At 44.3% G+C, this 17,452-nt stretch overlaps 2 protein-coding genes across 5 annotated transcripts in view; one reads left to right on the forward strand and one right to left on the reverse strand.

Moving 5' to 3' along the window:
- LOC128430045 (RNA-binding protein with multiple splicing) overlaps positions 1 to 9,680 on the forward strand; it is a 35,217-nt gene extending 25,537 nt beyond the window's left edge. For 3 of the 4 annotated variants that reach the window (XR_008333941.1, XR_008333942.1, XR_008333943.1), the window contains 2 exons: positions 5,959 to 6,079; positions 6,967 to 9,680. The gene's annotated coding sequence lies outside the window, so the exon portion shown is untranslated. Of the gene's footprint in view, positions 1 to 5,958; positions 6,081 to 6,966 lie in introns of those variants that run through there. The other variant, XM_053415975.1, reaches the window with a different exon arrangement.
- Positions 9,681 to 13,566: 3,886 nt separating this feature from the next.
- On the reverse strand, positions 13,567 to 15,586 carry LOC128430124 (fatty acid-binding protein, intestinal). Its single transcript, XM_053416091.1, has 4 exons — positions 15,422 to 15,586; positions 14,872 to 15,044; positions 14,560 to 14,667; positions 13,567 to 14,468 (listed from the first exon to the last, which is right to left on the reverse strand). The coding sequence occupies exons 1-4, from the start codon at positions 15,555 to 15,557 to the stop codon at positions 14,418 to 14,420; spliced, it is 468 nt and encodes a 155-aa protein (XP_053272066.1). The 5' UTR covers positions 15,558 to 15,586; the 3' UTR covers positions 13,567 to 14,417.
- Between the last annotated feature and the right edge of the window lie 1,866 nt (positions 15,587 to 17,452).

A 17,452-nucleotide genomic window follows, 5' to 3' on the forward strand; every position in this document is an offset into this window, starting at 1 on the left:
ATTTATTGTTATTGTATGTGAGGAAGAGTTTTATTTCATTTTTTTATCACGCCCACGTTGTAACATTGCTATAATAAACACTGAATATTGTCCTATAATATTGTTTGGTACCATACGGCGGATATTATGGCGTGTTTGTCATTTTGTCAAACCCTGGCCGGATGAAATACATTTTTTAATTTAGAAAGTGTTTTTGTGCATTGTGACAAAGTGCACGGTAGAGAATTGTAAAGGAGACGGGACAGAACGAGGCGGCGGACGTGAAATGCTCCGAAAGGTCGTAAAAGTTGGATATGCACTATGAACCGCTGAGGTACCTGGGTAATGCCGGAAGGGCTACCTTTATGAATCTTTATTAAAAATTGATTAGCTCTGGGCTTCCGTTACAAAACGAATTACAGATTAAATAGTTTCAGCGGAGAGTGCAGAGGGTACTCGAAGCAGCTGGTTTCTAATAAACGCTTTGATAAGTTCATTAGTCGGCCGTAACCACTCCTGAGCTACGCCATATGTGTTCCTCTCTGCTTTCCGTTGTGCTCGCAGGAAAGAAAAATGAAAAAAACACAAAGCACGACCAATCCCCCTGCTGCTTTGTGTATCTGTGTCGACTGACTGTGTGTATTTGTGCTCGGCGCCAGTCACACTGTCACCAGCACCCTCCCTTCAACGTCTCGGGACAGGAAGGAACATGTTCTCCCCGACCCCTTAGGGAGCGAGTGGAGCGTGTGGGGAGCGGGTGGGGAGGCGGGAGTAGCTATGGAGGCTAACATCCATCAGGTTGTTGATTGATGCGAGTCCTCTGCTGTCTCCCTCTCACCCTGCGTCAGAGCTTTCGTCCAGACATCCAAACACACTGAAAGAGATAAAAAAAAACTAAACAAAGAGCTGTTGGAGTAATTTGATGTTTTGGGGATTTCATCTCCGTCAGGGGGGCCAAAGAGGAAGGGAGTGGAGGAGGGAGGGGCTTGGAGGAAATAATTACTACTCTATCAAACCAGAAGGAAGTCATTTGGTCGGTCAGGCTGCCCCAGTGGATATTAGCCCCTGTATGAAACAACAACATCCACACATCCGGCTCACGGTGCAGGGTGAAGAGAAGTCGAGACAGCACCAGTCAGAATCCTGTGATAATTACAGGCCACTGCAGTAGATGCATACACACACATGCAGCACACTGAGATTATGTAGTTTATATGATGTGCCTCTCGAAGTCAAGCACTCTCAACTGCATACACGTTCCAGTGAACAGGTTTTTCTTTAGGATTTCTGCTCATTTGATTCTGATTGTTCTCTCCCTGTACAATGGAGGTGCTCACAGCATTTACAAAATACACTTGAATAATTCAGCAGTTCCGTGTGTATCCAGAATCTGCCCCGTTCCATTACTCTTGAAAGCTGTCTCTGGAAATGCATGTTTGTCGTTGAAGGTGCTAACAAAGAGGAGGCGGGGCCTTCAGGAACTGGCTCTTTAAGAAAGTTTCTGCTCCAGTTTTCAACACAGCACACATGTTGTGTTTATTTTTATATTTATCAGTATCGAAATCAGGACCCCAGCTCCTTATCTGTCAGGCAGATCTGAAAACTGTCAGTTTGGGGTTAGTCCCTTTATCATATATACAGACCTTGTGTTATTCAGCTCATCCTCCATTTTAAATTGATGCAGTCATGTTAGACACACAGCTCCTGTCTTGATGTGACTGCTGTGACTTATTTGTGCAACGCAATCCGCGAACCACAAAGCTCTTGTGAAACAATTTTCAGCAGCAGGACGACAAGAATAAACTTGAACTGAGGTTGCAGAGAGATTCAATGTCTGTGTTGCACCACCGTTGTCAAAATCTGTCTGCTTGTCGGCGGACAGAAAAAATAAGAATCAGCATTTGTAAATTGTTTCTCATGCCGAAGGCCGCCAGTGACAGGAACCCTTCGCTATGGGATTTCAAACCGCTCCGCAGCCCTGAGAGGCCTGTGGTCGGTCAGTGATCGTCTGGGCATCTGAAGGACGGGGACCACTCATGGCCCGAGTATGTGGCTCGAATTCGGAAGTGTATCCACAGGAGACTTAAGTGTGTGTGTGTGTGTGTGTGTGTGTAAGAGAGACACACACACAACAGCTGAACGTGTACTACTGACCAGGAGTCTTTAGTCATGGCTTGTAATGAGTCCTCCTAATCACCTGACATCCTGTCCGTCACAGGAAGCAGCTTTTTGCCGACTTTATTTACAGCAGAGCCTCGACTTTAAAGCGATCGCTACACTCCGGGTCGGCTTCTTTGCAACGTACTGTACTGTAACTGCTGTTGTTATTGTAATACCACCGGGGGCTTAAGCCCAGTCACTCATCTGAATGTTTGTGAAGCTGAATTATATTTGACATTCATGCTCTGGCACAGTACTGGGTCCAAAGACAACCTAATAGTGGACATTAATGCCTAGTGAACTGGAGGGCAAGGTAATCCGGATTTTCCATCTGACAAGACATGGTGGGGGAGTGTAGTGTGCGTGCCCCTATCATGCATGCCTGAGTGTGGGTCTGAGAGAGTTCAGTGTGTTGGTGTGTGTTTGTGTAATGTGGCTGCCTGCCCCGAGGACATTTTTGGCCAATAGCCCGACAAAACCAATGGTTCCTGTGCAATGTTGGACTAACTCCCACTGGAGAGCTGAGGGCCAGCTGGGGCCCCATCTAATAAGGAAGTGGGACTTTATCCCCTCACCCCCCACTGATACAAAACCCACACACACACTCACATAGAACTGTACAGCATAGCTACACCGTGGCCTCGTCCCCACACGGGGTCTCGGGAGCTAGATGCATGTCAGCAGCTGCGTTCATCACCACCCAGCACCAGCAGCCATCACTGGTATGTGAGAACCACAGCCAGGGCCTAAGGGCTTGTCTCCAGATTAAAGTGGCTTCAGACGGGGTCTCTTTTTCATGGCCGTGCTGCACAGGTAGAGCTCTTAAAGGACCATTCAGAGGTTTTGCTCCTCGACTACAAATCGACTCTGCTTTACACTTTCACCAACCATTGATGAAGGCTGGCTACAGATTAACATCAGGCGGTTAATGGTTTACACTCTGGCCTCATGACGTGAAAATCTGTTAGAGGAAGTAAAAATAGGTCTTATTTGTCAACTTTACCTTATCATTGCATGTTAATGCAGTTTTGTAGAGCAGATTGATTAGATTTGTGTTGGTACTGTAACTGCATTACTGTATTCAATAAATTATTATTATTCAAATGTAAAACTTAAGTTATATGAATTACAGTAAACTTCTGTTTAGTTCCATTACTGATGAAAGATATCCGGGAGTTATTGTGTTCACATTCCTTTTATGTGTGTCGTGATCTAAGCTCCTCGTGTTGAAAAGTCGGTCTGGGTGTGCATGTGACTGCCCACACAACACTGTGAAGTCGATGTGGCAGAGTCCAGTATGATCTGATTCATTCTTCTGTTCATATTCATACCCTACACTAGGCTGCTATAGTAAAAGTTTTATCGATTTTGTGATTCAAGGATTCCTTTGAAATGGGATTATAAGATAATTGTGACCAAGATGTGATTGTGATTCATTGTGATAGTTAAACTATAATGTAATCATCTCTGTCTGGCTCTTATTTTGAAAAGAATCAATTCAGATTCAGTGTTTGCAGCCAGAATAACACCAGCGATGCACTGAAGAAAATGTATTACAATTTTTTTTTTTAAGGGTTAGATTAACAGTGAATGACGGAAAGTTCGAGCAATGCACTTTCAAATGTCGGGTTTAAATCCGAACCAGTCTTCTTTCTCTCTCCTTCATCTGCAGCACGAGATCAATGATCCCCGATAACATGGGCAGGAACATTCGCTAAAGGAAGCCGAGCTGAAACAATCCAAACCAGTGCACACGTTCACGAGAAACCCGAGCCTCCGCTCACATTCTCAAACACTTGTTGTTTACCTATCTCACATCATGTGCCGGGGACTGAGTTATTGGATGTAACACATTAAGCCAGCAGATCACTAAACCTCTTCCTAATCCACACAGACGTGTTCAATGATCAACCCAATCTTTAACCTTGGCGTCTCTCAGCCAGTGCAAATAGCTCGGTCTACAAGTATGTGTCGCATCAGCTCAGCCGAGCGGCAGGACGACACATCGATTCCCTCACCCTTGATCGAACGCGCAACAGGGCATTAGCCTGGCCAGCCGTGCCCCCTTCAAAAAAAAAATAACACAAAACACACACTGCTCTCTGGATGGGGGAACAGTTCCCAGCTCATCTCTCTTTTCCTTCATCCGTCTCTCTCTTTTTTCCCCTCTTAAGGTCATGTTTGGTTTACTAATTGTTTATTGTTCCAAAGAGTTTCTTTCCCCCTGAACCCGAGTTACCACGGTCTTGGAGAGATGTCTATTTTTGGTGATACATCTGGGGAGACTGGTGCGGGGCGGGGGGGGGGGGGTTCAGAGGGGTCAGAGGAGTAACCTTTTTCTTCGGTCTGCTGGTGGTGGTGCTGGTGGTGGTGGGAGGCATCATGGGAGATATGGTTGTTGGGCAGAAATTGATTTCCTGTTCGTCGAGGTTGAAAGATTTGGCAAAATTGTCCTGTTAAAAAGCACATTCCTCCACTTTTTACACATCTGATGGAGTTTACAAGTTACATGGAGTTCTGTGAGAAAGCAGCTGTGTGTTCTCTCGTGTGCAGATCTGGAGTCTGTGAGAATTGCCTCAGAGACGTCACTTACTGGAAGTAATCTGTGCGTGGGCTTGTTGTCTACATATTATCACTGAAAGGCCGCTGCCCAGACTGGTGGTGTTAAGCTGGAAAGATGTGGGCGTTAAATAGACAGACAGCCTCTAATGAGGGAGGTTGCATGATGGGAAGTGTAGGACGGAGGGTTTCAGGAGTTTGGAAGAAGCAGGGGGGAATCCAGCGGTGGGGTCAGGGGGGCACTGGTCCCGGCTGAAATCTGATCGGCCCCACTCGTTTTTCTTTGACAGTAAATATTATCAATAACTTTTTTTGATGTGCTTGAAAAAGAGACAACTTTCTAAAATATTCAATAGTGTGTGGCTCACAGCTATAGAGCAAACATTAAACAAGGAATGACTTAAATGTGCACATTACTGAAAACGCAGAATTGTAAATAAAATTACATCTAAAAGATCTTGAGCCGCTTCATGTTCAATTCCTACGCGGCCAATTAGATTCTGTCCTATCGATAAGGGCAACAATTCCCCAAACACATTTTTTAAGAGAAAGGATATTTTTGTTATTGCTCTCTCCACATTCATTTCAATAGGAGTCTGGTCCTTGTATCCTGAAATAACTTGAATGGAGAGACACCGATATATTCAGCGTTCATGCTGCTTTGATTTTGAAAACACTCTTGTTTTAATTCATCTCCTGCGAGTCCCCCGGTTTGAAATGTGATCCATGACATCCTGTCTGGTCTCGGTGCAGCTTTGAGACGCTGAGCTTGAAGTAGCTGCCACTGCACTTCTTGTCTTTATCCCTTCGGAATAATCACAATCTCAATCATGAATATACAGTAGATCATAGACTGTATAGAAAGAAAAGAGTGATGACACGTTTCAAAGTCTCAGAGACGGTTTCTGTCACTTTCGGTCGTTCTTATCACACTGATGTTTCTCAAGTGTTCATTTGTATGTTAAGTTTGGTTTTAATTATGTATTTGATGCTATAAAAAACGCCACTGCACATACTCCTGCTCCAAATGAGCAAGATGGCAGATTTTTGTTTGGTCCCTGGACAGTGGAGACAGAACTGGAGACGAGTCGTTCATCTTTACACACAGTCTATGGGCTGGATACTAAAACAATGAACAACTTACTATGGCCTCAGATTTACCATGAATCTGAACATCTGTAGAAACCAGCTTTAAGAGAAACCCTCCACTGGTTGTGCAGCTCCATCCCGTGAGTAACTCTCTCTCCTCTGTGCCCCCAGGTTCCTGATGTGTGATGGTGGCCGTGGCCGGCTGTGACGGGCGTTGCTGACTGCTTCTCATGTCCATTAGAAAAGCAAGGAGGACCGACCGGACTCCAGCACTCGGAGCAGCGTACCGTCGGTGAGTTGGAGTGCTAGGTTCATTTGATCACATCTGGTGTTAAACTGCATCCTGACTGTGGCGCCTGTGACCGCTCGTGATCGGATCTCACTTCCCCGCTCTACGTGCAAATAATCCTCTGTCATTTGTGCTCTGGAAGATCAAATAATGTTGTTTTTACCCAGACTGAGTTTAGGGTAGTTGGCCTCGCGTTTCACATTCAGACCTGCAGTTGGCGGTGTCCGTCCCTCAGGATGCATGTTAGTACCAGGTCTGAACAGGATCCGTGGCTCGGACTGTACGGTGATCCCGACATTGATCCCGGCAGGCGAGGACAAAAGGTGTAAATCTCACCTCAGTGCCAAACCAGCGAGCCTCGGCCTCCTGGAACAGGGGTTGATCCCTGTGCGTAGATTTTGTGGGAAAGCTGTGAAATCCCACTTTATTTATGGGAGGGGGGGGGGGGGGGGGGGCAGTATCGCACTGCCAACGACATCTGCTGGCATGAACATTACCCCACCGAGCCATATTGACAGCGTGTCAGCTTTCATCTCTGGTGTGTTTCAGCTTTTTGCTCCACAGAAAATGTTTTTGAAAACACACCCAGCATCGCAGTGTTATTTGTGGGATAAAAGTGTGTGTGTGTGTGTGTGTGTGTGGTCTTGGCATCACAGAGACAAGTGTGAGAAACGGAGGGGAACACAACATTTTGTGTTAGTGTTTGTGCGTCTACAATACAATATCTACCGTTGTGTGTGGGTTTAATAGGCGTGTGAGTGAGTCTTGCACCAGTTCCACATGATCCCCTGTGTTTTCATTAGTGCACAAGGTGACCATGACAACCTCACCCCTTTTCTCTCTCTCTCTCTCTCTCTCTCTCTCTCTCTCTCTCTCTCTCTCTCTCTCAGGCAGCAGCAGCCTCCTGGGCCTCAGGACATTCTAGACCCCAGCCTCCATCACACATCGAGACCCCCACCACCGTCCCCGAAGTCCCTCCAACTCTTTTTTTTTATACTGTTACATACTCTAGATTTACTGGCAGTGCTTTGGCCACACCTCCACTGACCACTCTGTGAAAAGGTACCGGGCACGCCCCTTTGTTAACCACACGACTGCAGTGGCTGTCTGAGGCTACAATCCACACTGGTACGTTTAAGTTTAAAAACACACTGCTGTTACGCCACGCTACACGTGACCCTGAAGAAAAGGGTACCGCCTGTTTCTCCTTTGAGGTGGCATGGTGGTGCAGTGGTTAACTCACCCCACAGCAGAAAGGTTCCTGGTCTGATCCCAGGTCTGCCGGGGGCCCTTTCTGTGTGGAGTTTGCATGTTCTCCCCGTGTCTGCGTGGGTTTTCTCCAGCTTCCCGCCCACAGTCCAAAGACCTGCAGATTTGGGGTTAGGTTGATTGGAGACTCTAAACTGATCCAATCTGCTTCCTATTTACACGATATGTAAAAGGTCATGTGATGAGTTTTCAGGTGTGTACGTATCTGAATCGCGAGGAAATCTCTCATCTGGTCGTTGATCATTTCTTATAAAGCCGTTTTAAAACATAAGTGTATTATTGTGGACGTAGCCCAACATTAGCCGCTCTCTTGCTTTGTGTTCTGTACGTAATAGAAGTGTAATGACAAGCCCGTCAAAAAAAATACACTTTTATTACTCAGTCACTTTGCAAGGCCAGATGTGTGGACGTGCAGCCCAAGCACTGCTCGATAATGTTATTATATTACTATAATTATTACTCCTGTGTATATCATTCATATTAATGTTATTACGATTACTAAATACATGTTGAAGCATGACTTTGCAAAAAAACGAAGAAAAAAAAACAATGCTGTACATTTTTAGATATTTTAAAGAAATACAAAAAGGTATTTTTGTAATCCAGACGATGTTTGAAATGTTTGATTGGTTTTTTTGTTGTGTTGAAGTGTGTGAGGAACTTTTCCTGTTTTCTGGTTTTTGTTTTGGGCCCTCTCTCGTTAGTGCCATTATTAAAAAATGGCGTGTCACCCTGCTATACCAAAGCAGCCCTGTCGGTTTGCTTTTGTCTTCTCTACATACTGTGTGGACGCAGGTTTGCCCCGTTTGTGTCTTCGTGGCGGCGTCTTTCACCGGATGAAGGAAAACGTATTAGTCCGATGTGCTGTGGTTCAACCGAGCAGTCGACGCCTGATCCAGCTCATCATTTTGCAGTTTGACGTAATCAGACGTGTAAAAACAAAAAAGGCATTGACAGGAGTAAGCCATCGGTGGTGAAGGAAGAGTGACCCCCCCCCCTAGAGACTCTAAAACATGGCAAACTGAGTCCTGCTATAATTAGGAGCTGTCTCTTCATTGTCTAGCAGCAGGACCGCAGCACAGTATGGAGACATAAAAGACCAAAGGCATTTTTTTTTTTACACTGGAGAGCTTTCTAGGCGAGTGGAGTTATTCTGCTTTTTGACTGCTTTGTAGTCCTCAATCTGATTTCTTATGAAGTGTGACGTTATTTTTTGCTTAATGTCTCTTTTGGTGTCACTCCAAAGAGCCAGTCTGAAACGGAGAAGATATTCACTTTAGGCAATTTGTCTCTTTTGTCTATTTTTAGGGAGCCAATGTGACTCAACCGGCTTTTGTAAATTCTGAATTTACATATCGGTGATTGGAGCGCAGAGAGCAAAAAAACAACAACAACACATCTTTTGTAATCGTGTGTATTCTGGGCCTGCAATAATGTCTTTACTGTACGACATGTCGAGCGATAATGTTCCTGTGACATTTTGACGCCAAAATTCTCATTCGTGTCACATTTTGCACAAAAACAAAACCTGTGAGACTTTTACTTTCCTGGCGAGGCGAAGTCACATTTCGCGGTGATGTGACAATCAAAAAAAAACCTGAAACAAACCTTTTCCCGGTGACGTTTTAGCCCAGATGTGTACAATCATGTTGGACCGGTCGAATCATATAGTCAGTGTTTGTAATTAATAATAATGATAATATGCACGCACATCATATCGACTGATTCTAAGCAGATTTTGCTTTTACGGACATTTTTGACGCCGAGTGTGGCACCAAATTTCTAAGTATTTATAAGGTGTGTGTGTGTGTTTTTTTAATGGGTATCAAGTTTTTGAATTTCATAGAAGATGCCCATCATATAATTCATTGTAAGTATTATTGTAAGTTTAATTGTATATTCCTTTTACCGTAGGGCTCTTTTTTTTTTTCTAGAGCTTCATATTTGTGTTTGTATCTGACTGATTGGAACAAACTGTATGTGATATATGAATACTGTTTTATCTTCACTGTGAAATCCAGAGGAAAAACCTGCTCTTTGAACGAATGGATCTATTTGTGTTTTGTCAGCAGTACGGTACAGAAGTTCCTGGAAATGAACACGATGATCCCTCCTTTCGTAGATGAAAACTGCTCCTTCCCCCGTTTCAGTATACCGTGTGCATACCTGTGTGTTTCTGTGCATGTTCACGGCATGTGTGTGTGTGTGTGTGTTCTTTTTACTTTTCCTTAAATGCATACAGTACTGTTGATATTTATGTACTCTAGCCGCTGTAAGGAGAAACTGTATTTCAGTGAATTGCAGAGGTGTGTTTGTTTGAAACCCCCCCCCCCCCCCCCCCAAAAAAAAGGTGATCAAAATGAGAAGTTTTTATAAAAATGTTAAATGAAGACATTTCAGGCCGTCCGCCATTAAAAATTGACGTCATTCCTCGTTGTCGTGATTACACACTTTTGTTCTCTCTGTGAATTTAATTGTGATTATCCATTGTTTAAAATGCACAGAGGGTTGGCGTATCAAAACACAGTAAGAAGGGGAGACAATGAATTTATTACATCAAAATAAATATTCCAAATAGGAAATTCAGCTTTACTCACACGATTTCCTGATTTTAAGTTTAGAAGAAATTCTCTTTTTGTCTCAATTAGGAGTAAAGTCGTAATGTTGCCCGGAGATAATGCTGTAATTTAAATGAAATCTAAAAATGGGGGAAAAACAATAGCGAGCATGATGTTTTCATGGGAAATACAGCTTCCTGTTTGGTAGCTAGCTTTGTGTTTGACTACTGTCTAAATTAAACAGTTAGCACACGTGGGTAGAAAAGGAAAAGTCAATGTTAAGATCATAAATAGAATTCGTTAATTGATGAGATAATCATAAGCTTTGGTCAGGATAGCTCCTCCATATTTAAGGTGAGTTAAGTCACGTAGACATCCACCTGCACTGAGGCTTAATTCCTCTCTCACACTTGTCATTGGATAACACCTCCCCCACGCTCCCAGGAGGCCGTGACAACATGATGTGGCTTCTTATAAAGTGGTTTGTGTGGCAGGGGAGCCGCAGACCTCTCACTGCCCTCTATAAGAATAGCCCACCTCACCCAGGGGCCGGCCACTCCTGAGACACAGGCCACAGCCAATTTACTTTCCCTCTCTCTCCGCCAGCCGTCTTCCTGTCCTGCTCGGTCACACCAGGTGGAACACACCAGCCTCTCACATGACACTCACTCGTCCACGCCTGAGGGTTTTTCACACAGGGTGTCGGAGCACAGCAGAGTGGGGGACGGAAATGTTGGTGTGCGGTGGACTTGCATGCACACGTCCGATCCGGCAACACTCTGTAATGTTGTTACTCCCTTTGACCAGTCCATTAAAGACATGTTCCTGGTCCCCCGTCACTCATCTTCCTCCGAATGTCCGTACCGAAGAGTCGACAATCTAAATCTTCATCTCTGGATTGATCCGTGACGCAGACAATCCAGGGCCTGTGTTTTTTGTTTTCATCTCCCTATCGACTGTTTTGCTTGGCTCACCGACCACTGCTCGGGGTTTCAGGCAACCGTGATATGTTATCATCCGCGGCTGTTACAGACGGAGCCTGGATGTTGATCCACAGCGTGTCCTTTATCAAGTTAACGCTCTGGTTCTACTTAAGTGGATTTGCACGCTAACAGTTTGCTAATTATCAATAAGTGAGAAGTAGAGATCTTCTTGTTTGGATAATACTCATAAAAGAAAGTAGGACAAACCCTCCTTCTGTCCTGATGATGTTTTCCCCACATAGCAAAGTTGTTTTGGCCCACATCCGGCCCACACACCTCGTGTTTGCCGGATCTGGGCCACAACTAACCTATCGCAATACCACCTGTAAACCACAGGTGGCCCAAATTACTTCCGTGCTATTTCCACATGGGCTGCTTTACGTCCACATCAAGATTACACCTTGTGGAGAGCAACACATGTTTTCCCAACTAGGCCCAGATTTGCATTTTTGTCTGGGCCTCAAGAATCGGTGATCAAATTCAAGGCGCTTTACATTGTAGTTATAAAGAAACCCAACAGCTCCCAGAGTGACCAAGCACTTGGCGACTGAGGAAATATAAATAGTCACTAGTAACCTGAAGGAACCGACAGAATCAGCCTTGAGAGGAGGGACGGACACAGAGGAGATGTTTCCAGGTCTGCAGGAGAAATCATCTGGGAACCATGATGGCGAAAAAAATGTCCTGAGTCATTATTCTGTGGGAGCCATTGCTGCTACCTTGGCAAATACCTCCTGTAGTAAATGTTGAGGTAGTTCATGATGTGAAATACAGCTCAGATACAGTATTCAGCGCCGACTAACTGGTGACTCATCGTTCAGCTGCACTGCACAGACTCTGCACAGTCACTGTCTAAACAGGGTCGGGCCCAACAGGGGGCTGGCTTCTTCTTGGAAACATTACACCGAACCAAAAGCCCCGACACGCCCTAATGATGCCGTCCTGTGAATCCTTACACACTGTTACACGATGAGCTGACGAGTTCAGACTGAGTCAGGGCGTTTGATTTCACAGCAGGGGGTGATTATGGAGGTGGGGTGATTTGCTTCCCTGCACCGTCCTCCCATCTCTCCCCTCGTGCCCCCGCCCTCAGACTTTTTCACCGTCCACTATTTTTCTCCTCCTCATTTCTCTCATATGAAACTCCCCTACCCCCCCCCCCCCCCCCTTCTCTTGGGTGGGCCCCTGCACCCAATCACAACACCAGGATCTGACCCTCTCCCATCACTTCCATGCCTCCCACTGATTTCATGCTTGTACAATCGGCTCTTTGAATCCAGATAAGTACAAAGAGATATTATTTTAATTTCATCTGAGAGAGTGCAGATCCAATGACTGTGTGTGTGTGTGTGTGTGTGTGTGTCATATGATAACTTGACTCAGGATGACATCATAAGATGACTGAGGCCCTACCCCTTAGAAAAAATAAGAGCTCCACAGCGCTCCCAAATGGTCAGGACAAGACATTACAGCGTCCACCAAACAGTACATGAGTACTTCTACCATAATGAAGTACTCAGACCCTTTTGTTTGATGAAAATAGCAATACCACAGTTCAAAAATACTCGTTCTATATTATACGTAGAGGTTCTGCGTTCACAACATTTAAGCCACTGTATATAGGTCTACTATTGGTTTGTCTATGATCTGTTAATCATACTTTATCAAGATTAAATCTTTGCAATGTTGTCTACATTAGGGCTTTTTGTTATAAACTGATCATATATGTTGTATTAAAATATGAGTCAGATAAAGTAAAAAGTTAAAAATGCAGCAATTCTCTCATGTGATAGAAATATAAAGAATTATACAAGTTGAATACAATACTAATGCATTAAATTCAATTTATATACAGTACTTCTACTGTAAATGTGAATTTAGAAAAAAAATCAAGTTTAGATTTATGCTTGGTAAATTCTGAAATTAATATGAATTATTAATTTATTAATATGAAATGTCCCACACATTAACATGGACAAGGTGACCCATACAGCAGTCGACCACCAGGTGGCGATCAAGATGATGGAAAATATTCATCCTGCCATGTAGAGATTTAGTTTACTATTATCATACTGAAAGATTTGAGTGCAACTGTAAAGTAGACACAGGTCGCCCTCTTGTGGTGAAAGAGGCTCAGTGCATGTGTGCTCTTCATGGTCAAAGCAGAGAAAGTAACTCCATGAGTGTTTTTACCACTTGAATGAACGTCATGATTCACTGCACAGCCACGACCCGGTCATGTGAGAAACCCTCACTTCTCTACCGTGTGTTTTTCTGTCTGACCTGAGGACAACAGACACACACACACACACACACACACACACACACACACACACACACACACACACAGAGAGGCCAGCGCATGATAGCACAAGACCCTGCTGTCATCATGTGATCCAACCAGAGCCAAGTTATGAAAGAAAGACTTTAATTCTGCCGTGATGTGATATTTCCTTAAAAATCGTATTTATCCAGTGATTAATAGAATCATGTAAAGTTCTCACTGACACATGACCTCTGCATTTAAACAGGACGTACTGAAAACACATGATATAAGTGGCCTGGAGGCAACATAACTGCAGCCAATGAATCATTATCAGTTCGACTTTTATAATTCATTTATCAGGCTGTGCACACATTGCTCCAGGGAGAGAAAGTAAATAAATAATAGACCCGTGTGTTATATTAAAATTGCTTTATTGTTACAGACTGAATAATGGACATGAGCCATCGGTGCAGATTGGCTGGTTAACACGAAGCAGTGTCTCGTGTCGTGCAGGATTGTTATGGAGCTGCTTCACAATGATGGAGATTAGTGTGGGTTGAAGTCTAGTCAAGTTCAAGTCCAAATCCCAGAGACCATCCTGTCCCACTCGCATGTGGCTGCATACAATCGTTTGCAAAGCTTTGGGTTTTATTTGCCCAAAACGATGGAGGTGCTGGAGTTTCAATGGCAACATCCCAATTCCTGAAACCCCCTTCTCCATTATATGATCCAGAGAGAAATCTTCCGAATAAATCTTAATCTACATGTTAAATGTTATAAATATATGCATGAAGCGACCATGAGAGATATGTTCTTTTAAAAAAATGTGTAAACTGACTCTTTAACAAGTGTTTGGACACTTCTGGGCTCCTGTTTTTTTGTGGGTGTGATTCTTTTAAGACCCTGAGGGCGCCACATGGTAACGGCTGTTCTCCCTCAGCTCGTTCGACTTAATATTTATGACTTCTGCTTTTTTTTCTTACTGCCGCTGCTGATTTAATTCACCTGCTCGTTTCTTCTCAGGGTTGTTTGGAGTTGTCGGATCGGCCTTTTGTCGGGTCCCCACTTAGTCCCCCACTCATTGTGTCATTGGTATTCAAGCAGCAAAACACTGTGGATCATTATTCTCCTACCAGAAAACAGGTTTTGAGGTATATGCAGTCAAATCCCACGAGACTTTGCCATGACTTGTTGTTAGTGGGAGGGGAAAGGAACTAAATGCTGTCGTCTATATAAAAAATAAGATATGAACTTCACGCTGCAGGTTACTGCTTCTTGAAAATCCTCTTTGCGTCCACTCCCTCGTAGTTGTAGCTCTGCGAGGAGGAGACGGGGGTTAGTTCAGACACGTTAACATATTGCACTGGTTTGAGCTGAGACGGTAGAGCCACATGAGGAGGTACAAACCTGTACGAGCTCTCCTCCCACCACAGCCCGGGTGGTCGTCAGGACCTTGCTGTTGTCTTTCCTGGTGAATTTGCCCTTGAGCACATCGCCCTCCATCTCCCACATACCCTGGATCAAAAAACACAAAGGGTCGGTTGACGGGAGCTCTCTATGTTCGGCTGCCAAGTTTCATTGGCAGCAGCCTCTCCAGCTTCATCTACTCTCTCCACATGAGGGATGAATCCATTCACTGGGAAAAAATAAGCCTTATTTTCCAGTTTCTGGCTGCATTGACTCTATGAGAGGTCGTGAGGTCTGGCTCGGGACACTCACCGAGACCTCTGTGCCGTCGGCCAGGCTGTAGTCGAAGACGACGCCCAGGGTGAAGTCGATGTCCTTGGTGCGGAAGGTGCTGGACTCCTTGATGTGGAACTTGTCCCCGTTCTGCTCGATGGTGACCTTCAGGTTGTCGTGTTCCGCCAGCTTGCGCTTCATGACATTAACATCTTGTTATAGGGAAGAGGAAGAAGAAGGAAAAAAAAAGGAATATGAGGATGAAGAGTTGCCATTATGGGCAAAAAGGATAGGTGAGAAGTTTTCTTTTCTCCAGTTTGTGTCCAAGTCCAAAGAATAAACTTCAGCCCAGCAGCAGTGACTGTTATGGCTGGTGCCATAGATGCTTTGAGCTTATCACTACACTTTGTAACATTCATACAGGGATCAAACTTCACTTGAACACACAGCTCAGGCAGACACACTGTCGTTAACTACAGGGGATCGCAAGCCCAGACACATTCGAGATTCCAATAAGACTTAACAAACTGTGAACACACACACACACCCTCTCTCTCTCTCACACACACACCCACACACACAAACTCACCCATTTTCTCCATGAACTTGTCATAGTTCTCATTGCGGTCGACTTTCCAGGTTCCGTTGAACGTCATGGCTGCAGGCTGGCGTTGGGTTGAGTGGCGGCTGGATGATGAGGCACAGGCAGACCGCGGGGCCTCCATATATATACGGACCCCTCCCCTCTCCCCATCCCACACTCTCACACACACACACCCCCTGCTCCCCACCCCACCCCTCCGCTCCCACCCCGAGCTGGCATGGAAGATGCCCTCCTTTATCTCGCTGATTATCTGTCTGCTGATGTGGCCATTTAAAGACTGTGGCAAAATGTAGGGCGATGGCTGCGCGACCTCGAGGGTGCACTGATAAAAAACTGGAGGGCAACCCCCCCCCCCCCACACACACACACACACACACACCCACACACAAACACACCCCCTCGTAGAATCTGGCACAGTCGAACACTGTCGCACTGTTCTGCAGGAGAGAAAAGAGGAGAAAAAAATAAAAGAGTGGGCTGTTTGCATGGATGCCCATGGCAGCCACTCGGCTGAGCCCCTCTCTGTCCCACAGTCTTTTCTTTGTCGCCCTGTTTGTGCCTGGCATGGAAATGGGTTGTGCAGGACTTTCTATGTGACGCTGACAACTTGAGCTGGCACGTTACAAAGAGCAGTGACCCAGAAGAGAGAATACTTCACACTGGAAACATTCCATCTGTGCATAAAGAGCCATACTGGTGTGATTGTAGAGGTTTGTCACTGTGTGTGTGCGCGTTCCAACATGTGGAACATTCGTTGATTGTTGCCTGCAATTTACACACTGTCCAACCTGTTCTGTATTTTTACAGTTTAATATTATTAAACATCTTTCCCATTAGTTATTGTGGGTAAAGTGCATGATGCAACACGTCTTTGGAATGTGCAGTAAGATACATGTTAAGGGAAGGGAAGTTTTGTGTGTTTTTTATTTACACCTGCAAGCTGCAATCATGTCAGCTCCATAAAGTCCATAATCTCACATGCCCTGAGTGCACAGATATCCTCTCCAGAATAAAGCTCTAGTTTCCAACTGTCCAAGAGACTCGTGCAGACAGAGACGAGTTATTCCTGCAGATTACAGCCCTGAGCACGAGGTGGGGGGGAGGATATTTCACACACTGGTGAAAAGGTTTTGACGATTCAGCTCCAAGCTCCTCAAATGCTCACTCTAGTTAACTTGTTATAGCTTGTTTATTTAACACACAAACACCAAAGTGTGAAGATTAAAAACTACTCAGAGTTTCACAACACCTTGGTTCGGTTTACAGAACAATCAAGATAGCACATGTGAATTAATCAGATAATTATCTAAGCTGTGCTAAGATAGCCTGATATATTTAACATGCAGGTATAAGATTGGGTTTCTCAGCTCACTGGAATAAGACTAAATCCTTCTTCACACCAGCATATTTAAAACACTGAGAGTTCTGATGTGGTTGAAAGCTCTGGAATAAAGGCAAGTTAGTGGACCTGGAGTTGAGATTGTTTTGTCAGATTATTATTATCAAGATCAGGACTGAACTTTCCCACTAATCTGAATTTATTGTTTAAATTTTACATCATAAACGGCAAATATTGGATGTTAGAATGGCAGTAATATAAGAAATATAAGAAAAACTACACTTAATCTCTGATTCCAAATATATTTTTGTAAATCACCATCTATAACACTATATCTCTGCTTCTATAACATTTTAGATTTAAGAGCTTCTCTGCTTCAATGCTGTTACGTTAAATGGTCGTGGCATCTCATTGTGTGTTGAGTGGAGTGAACAATGAGTTCAACATTGTTCATATAGTCCATAATCTCATTGTCCAGCCCTGAGTGAACTAATTTCCTCTCTAGAATAAAGCCCTAGTGTCCAACTGCCCAAAGACAAAAGCTGGAAAAAAGCAGCTGATACTTTTAGTAGAAACAATAGTTCTCATGTTTCTGCAAATACTTGAAATTGTTTAGTTAAATTGTCGTTAAAAGTCGACTTTGAATTTGAGGATGGAAGAGTAGTTGAATCCTCTGT

This window comes from Pleuronectes platessa, chromosome 23, assembly GCF_947347685.1.
Source record: "Pleuronectes platessa chromosome 23, fPlePla1.1, whole genome shotgun sequence".
In the NCBI taxonomy this organism is placed as follows: Eukaryota; Metazoa; Chordata; class Actinopteri; order Pleuronectiformes; family Pleuronectidae; genus Pleuronectes; species Pleuronectes platessa.

Excerpts from the sequence above, each read along its gene's own strand:
- LOC128430124 (XM_053416091.1), bottom strand. The coding sequence starts at position 15,557 with ATGGAGGCCCCGCGGTCTGCCTGTGCCTCATCATCCAGCCGCCACTCA. Across the intron at positions 15,045-15,421 it reads CAAGTTCATGGAGAAAATGG|ATGTTAATGTCATGAAGCGC; the intron begins GTGAGTTTGTGT and ends CCCTATAACAAG. Across the intron at positions 14,668-14,871 it reads CCGACGGCACAGAGGTCTCG|GGTATGTGGGAGATGGAGGG; the intron begins GTGAGTGTCCCG and ends TTTTTGATCCAG.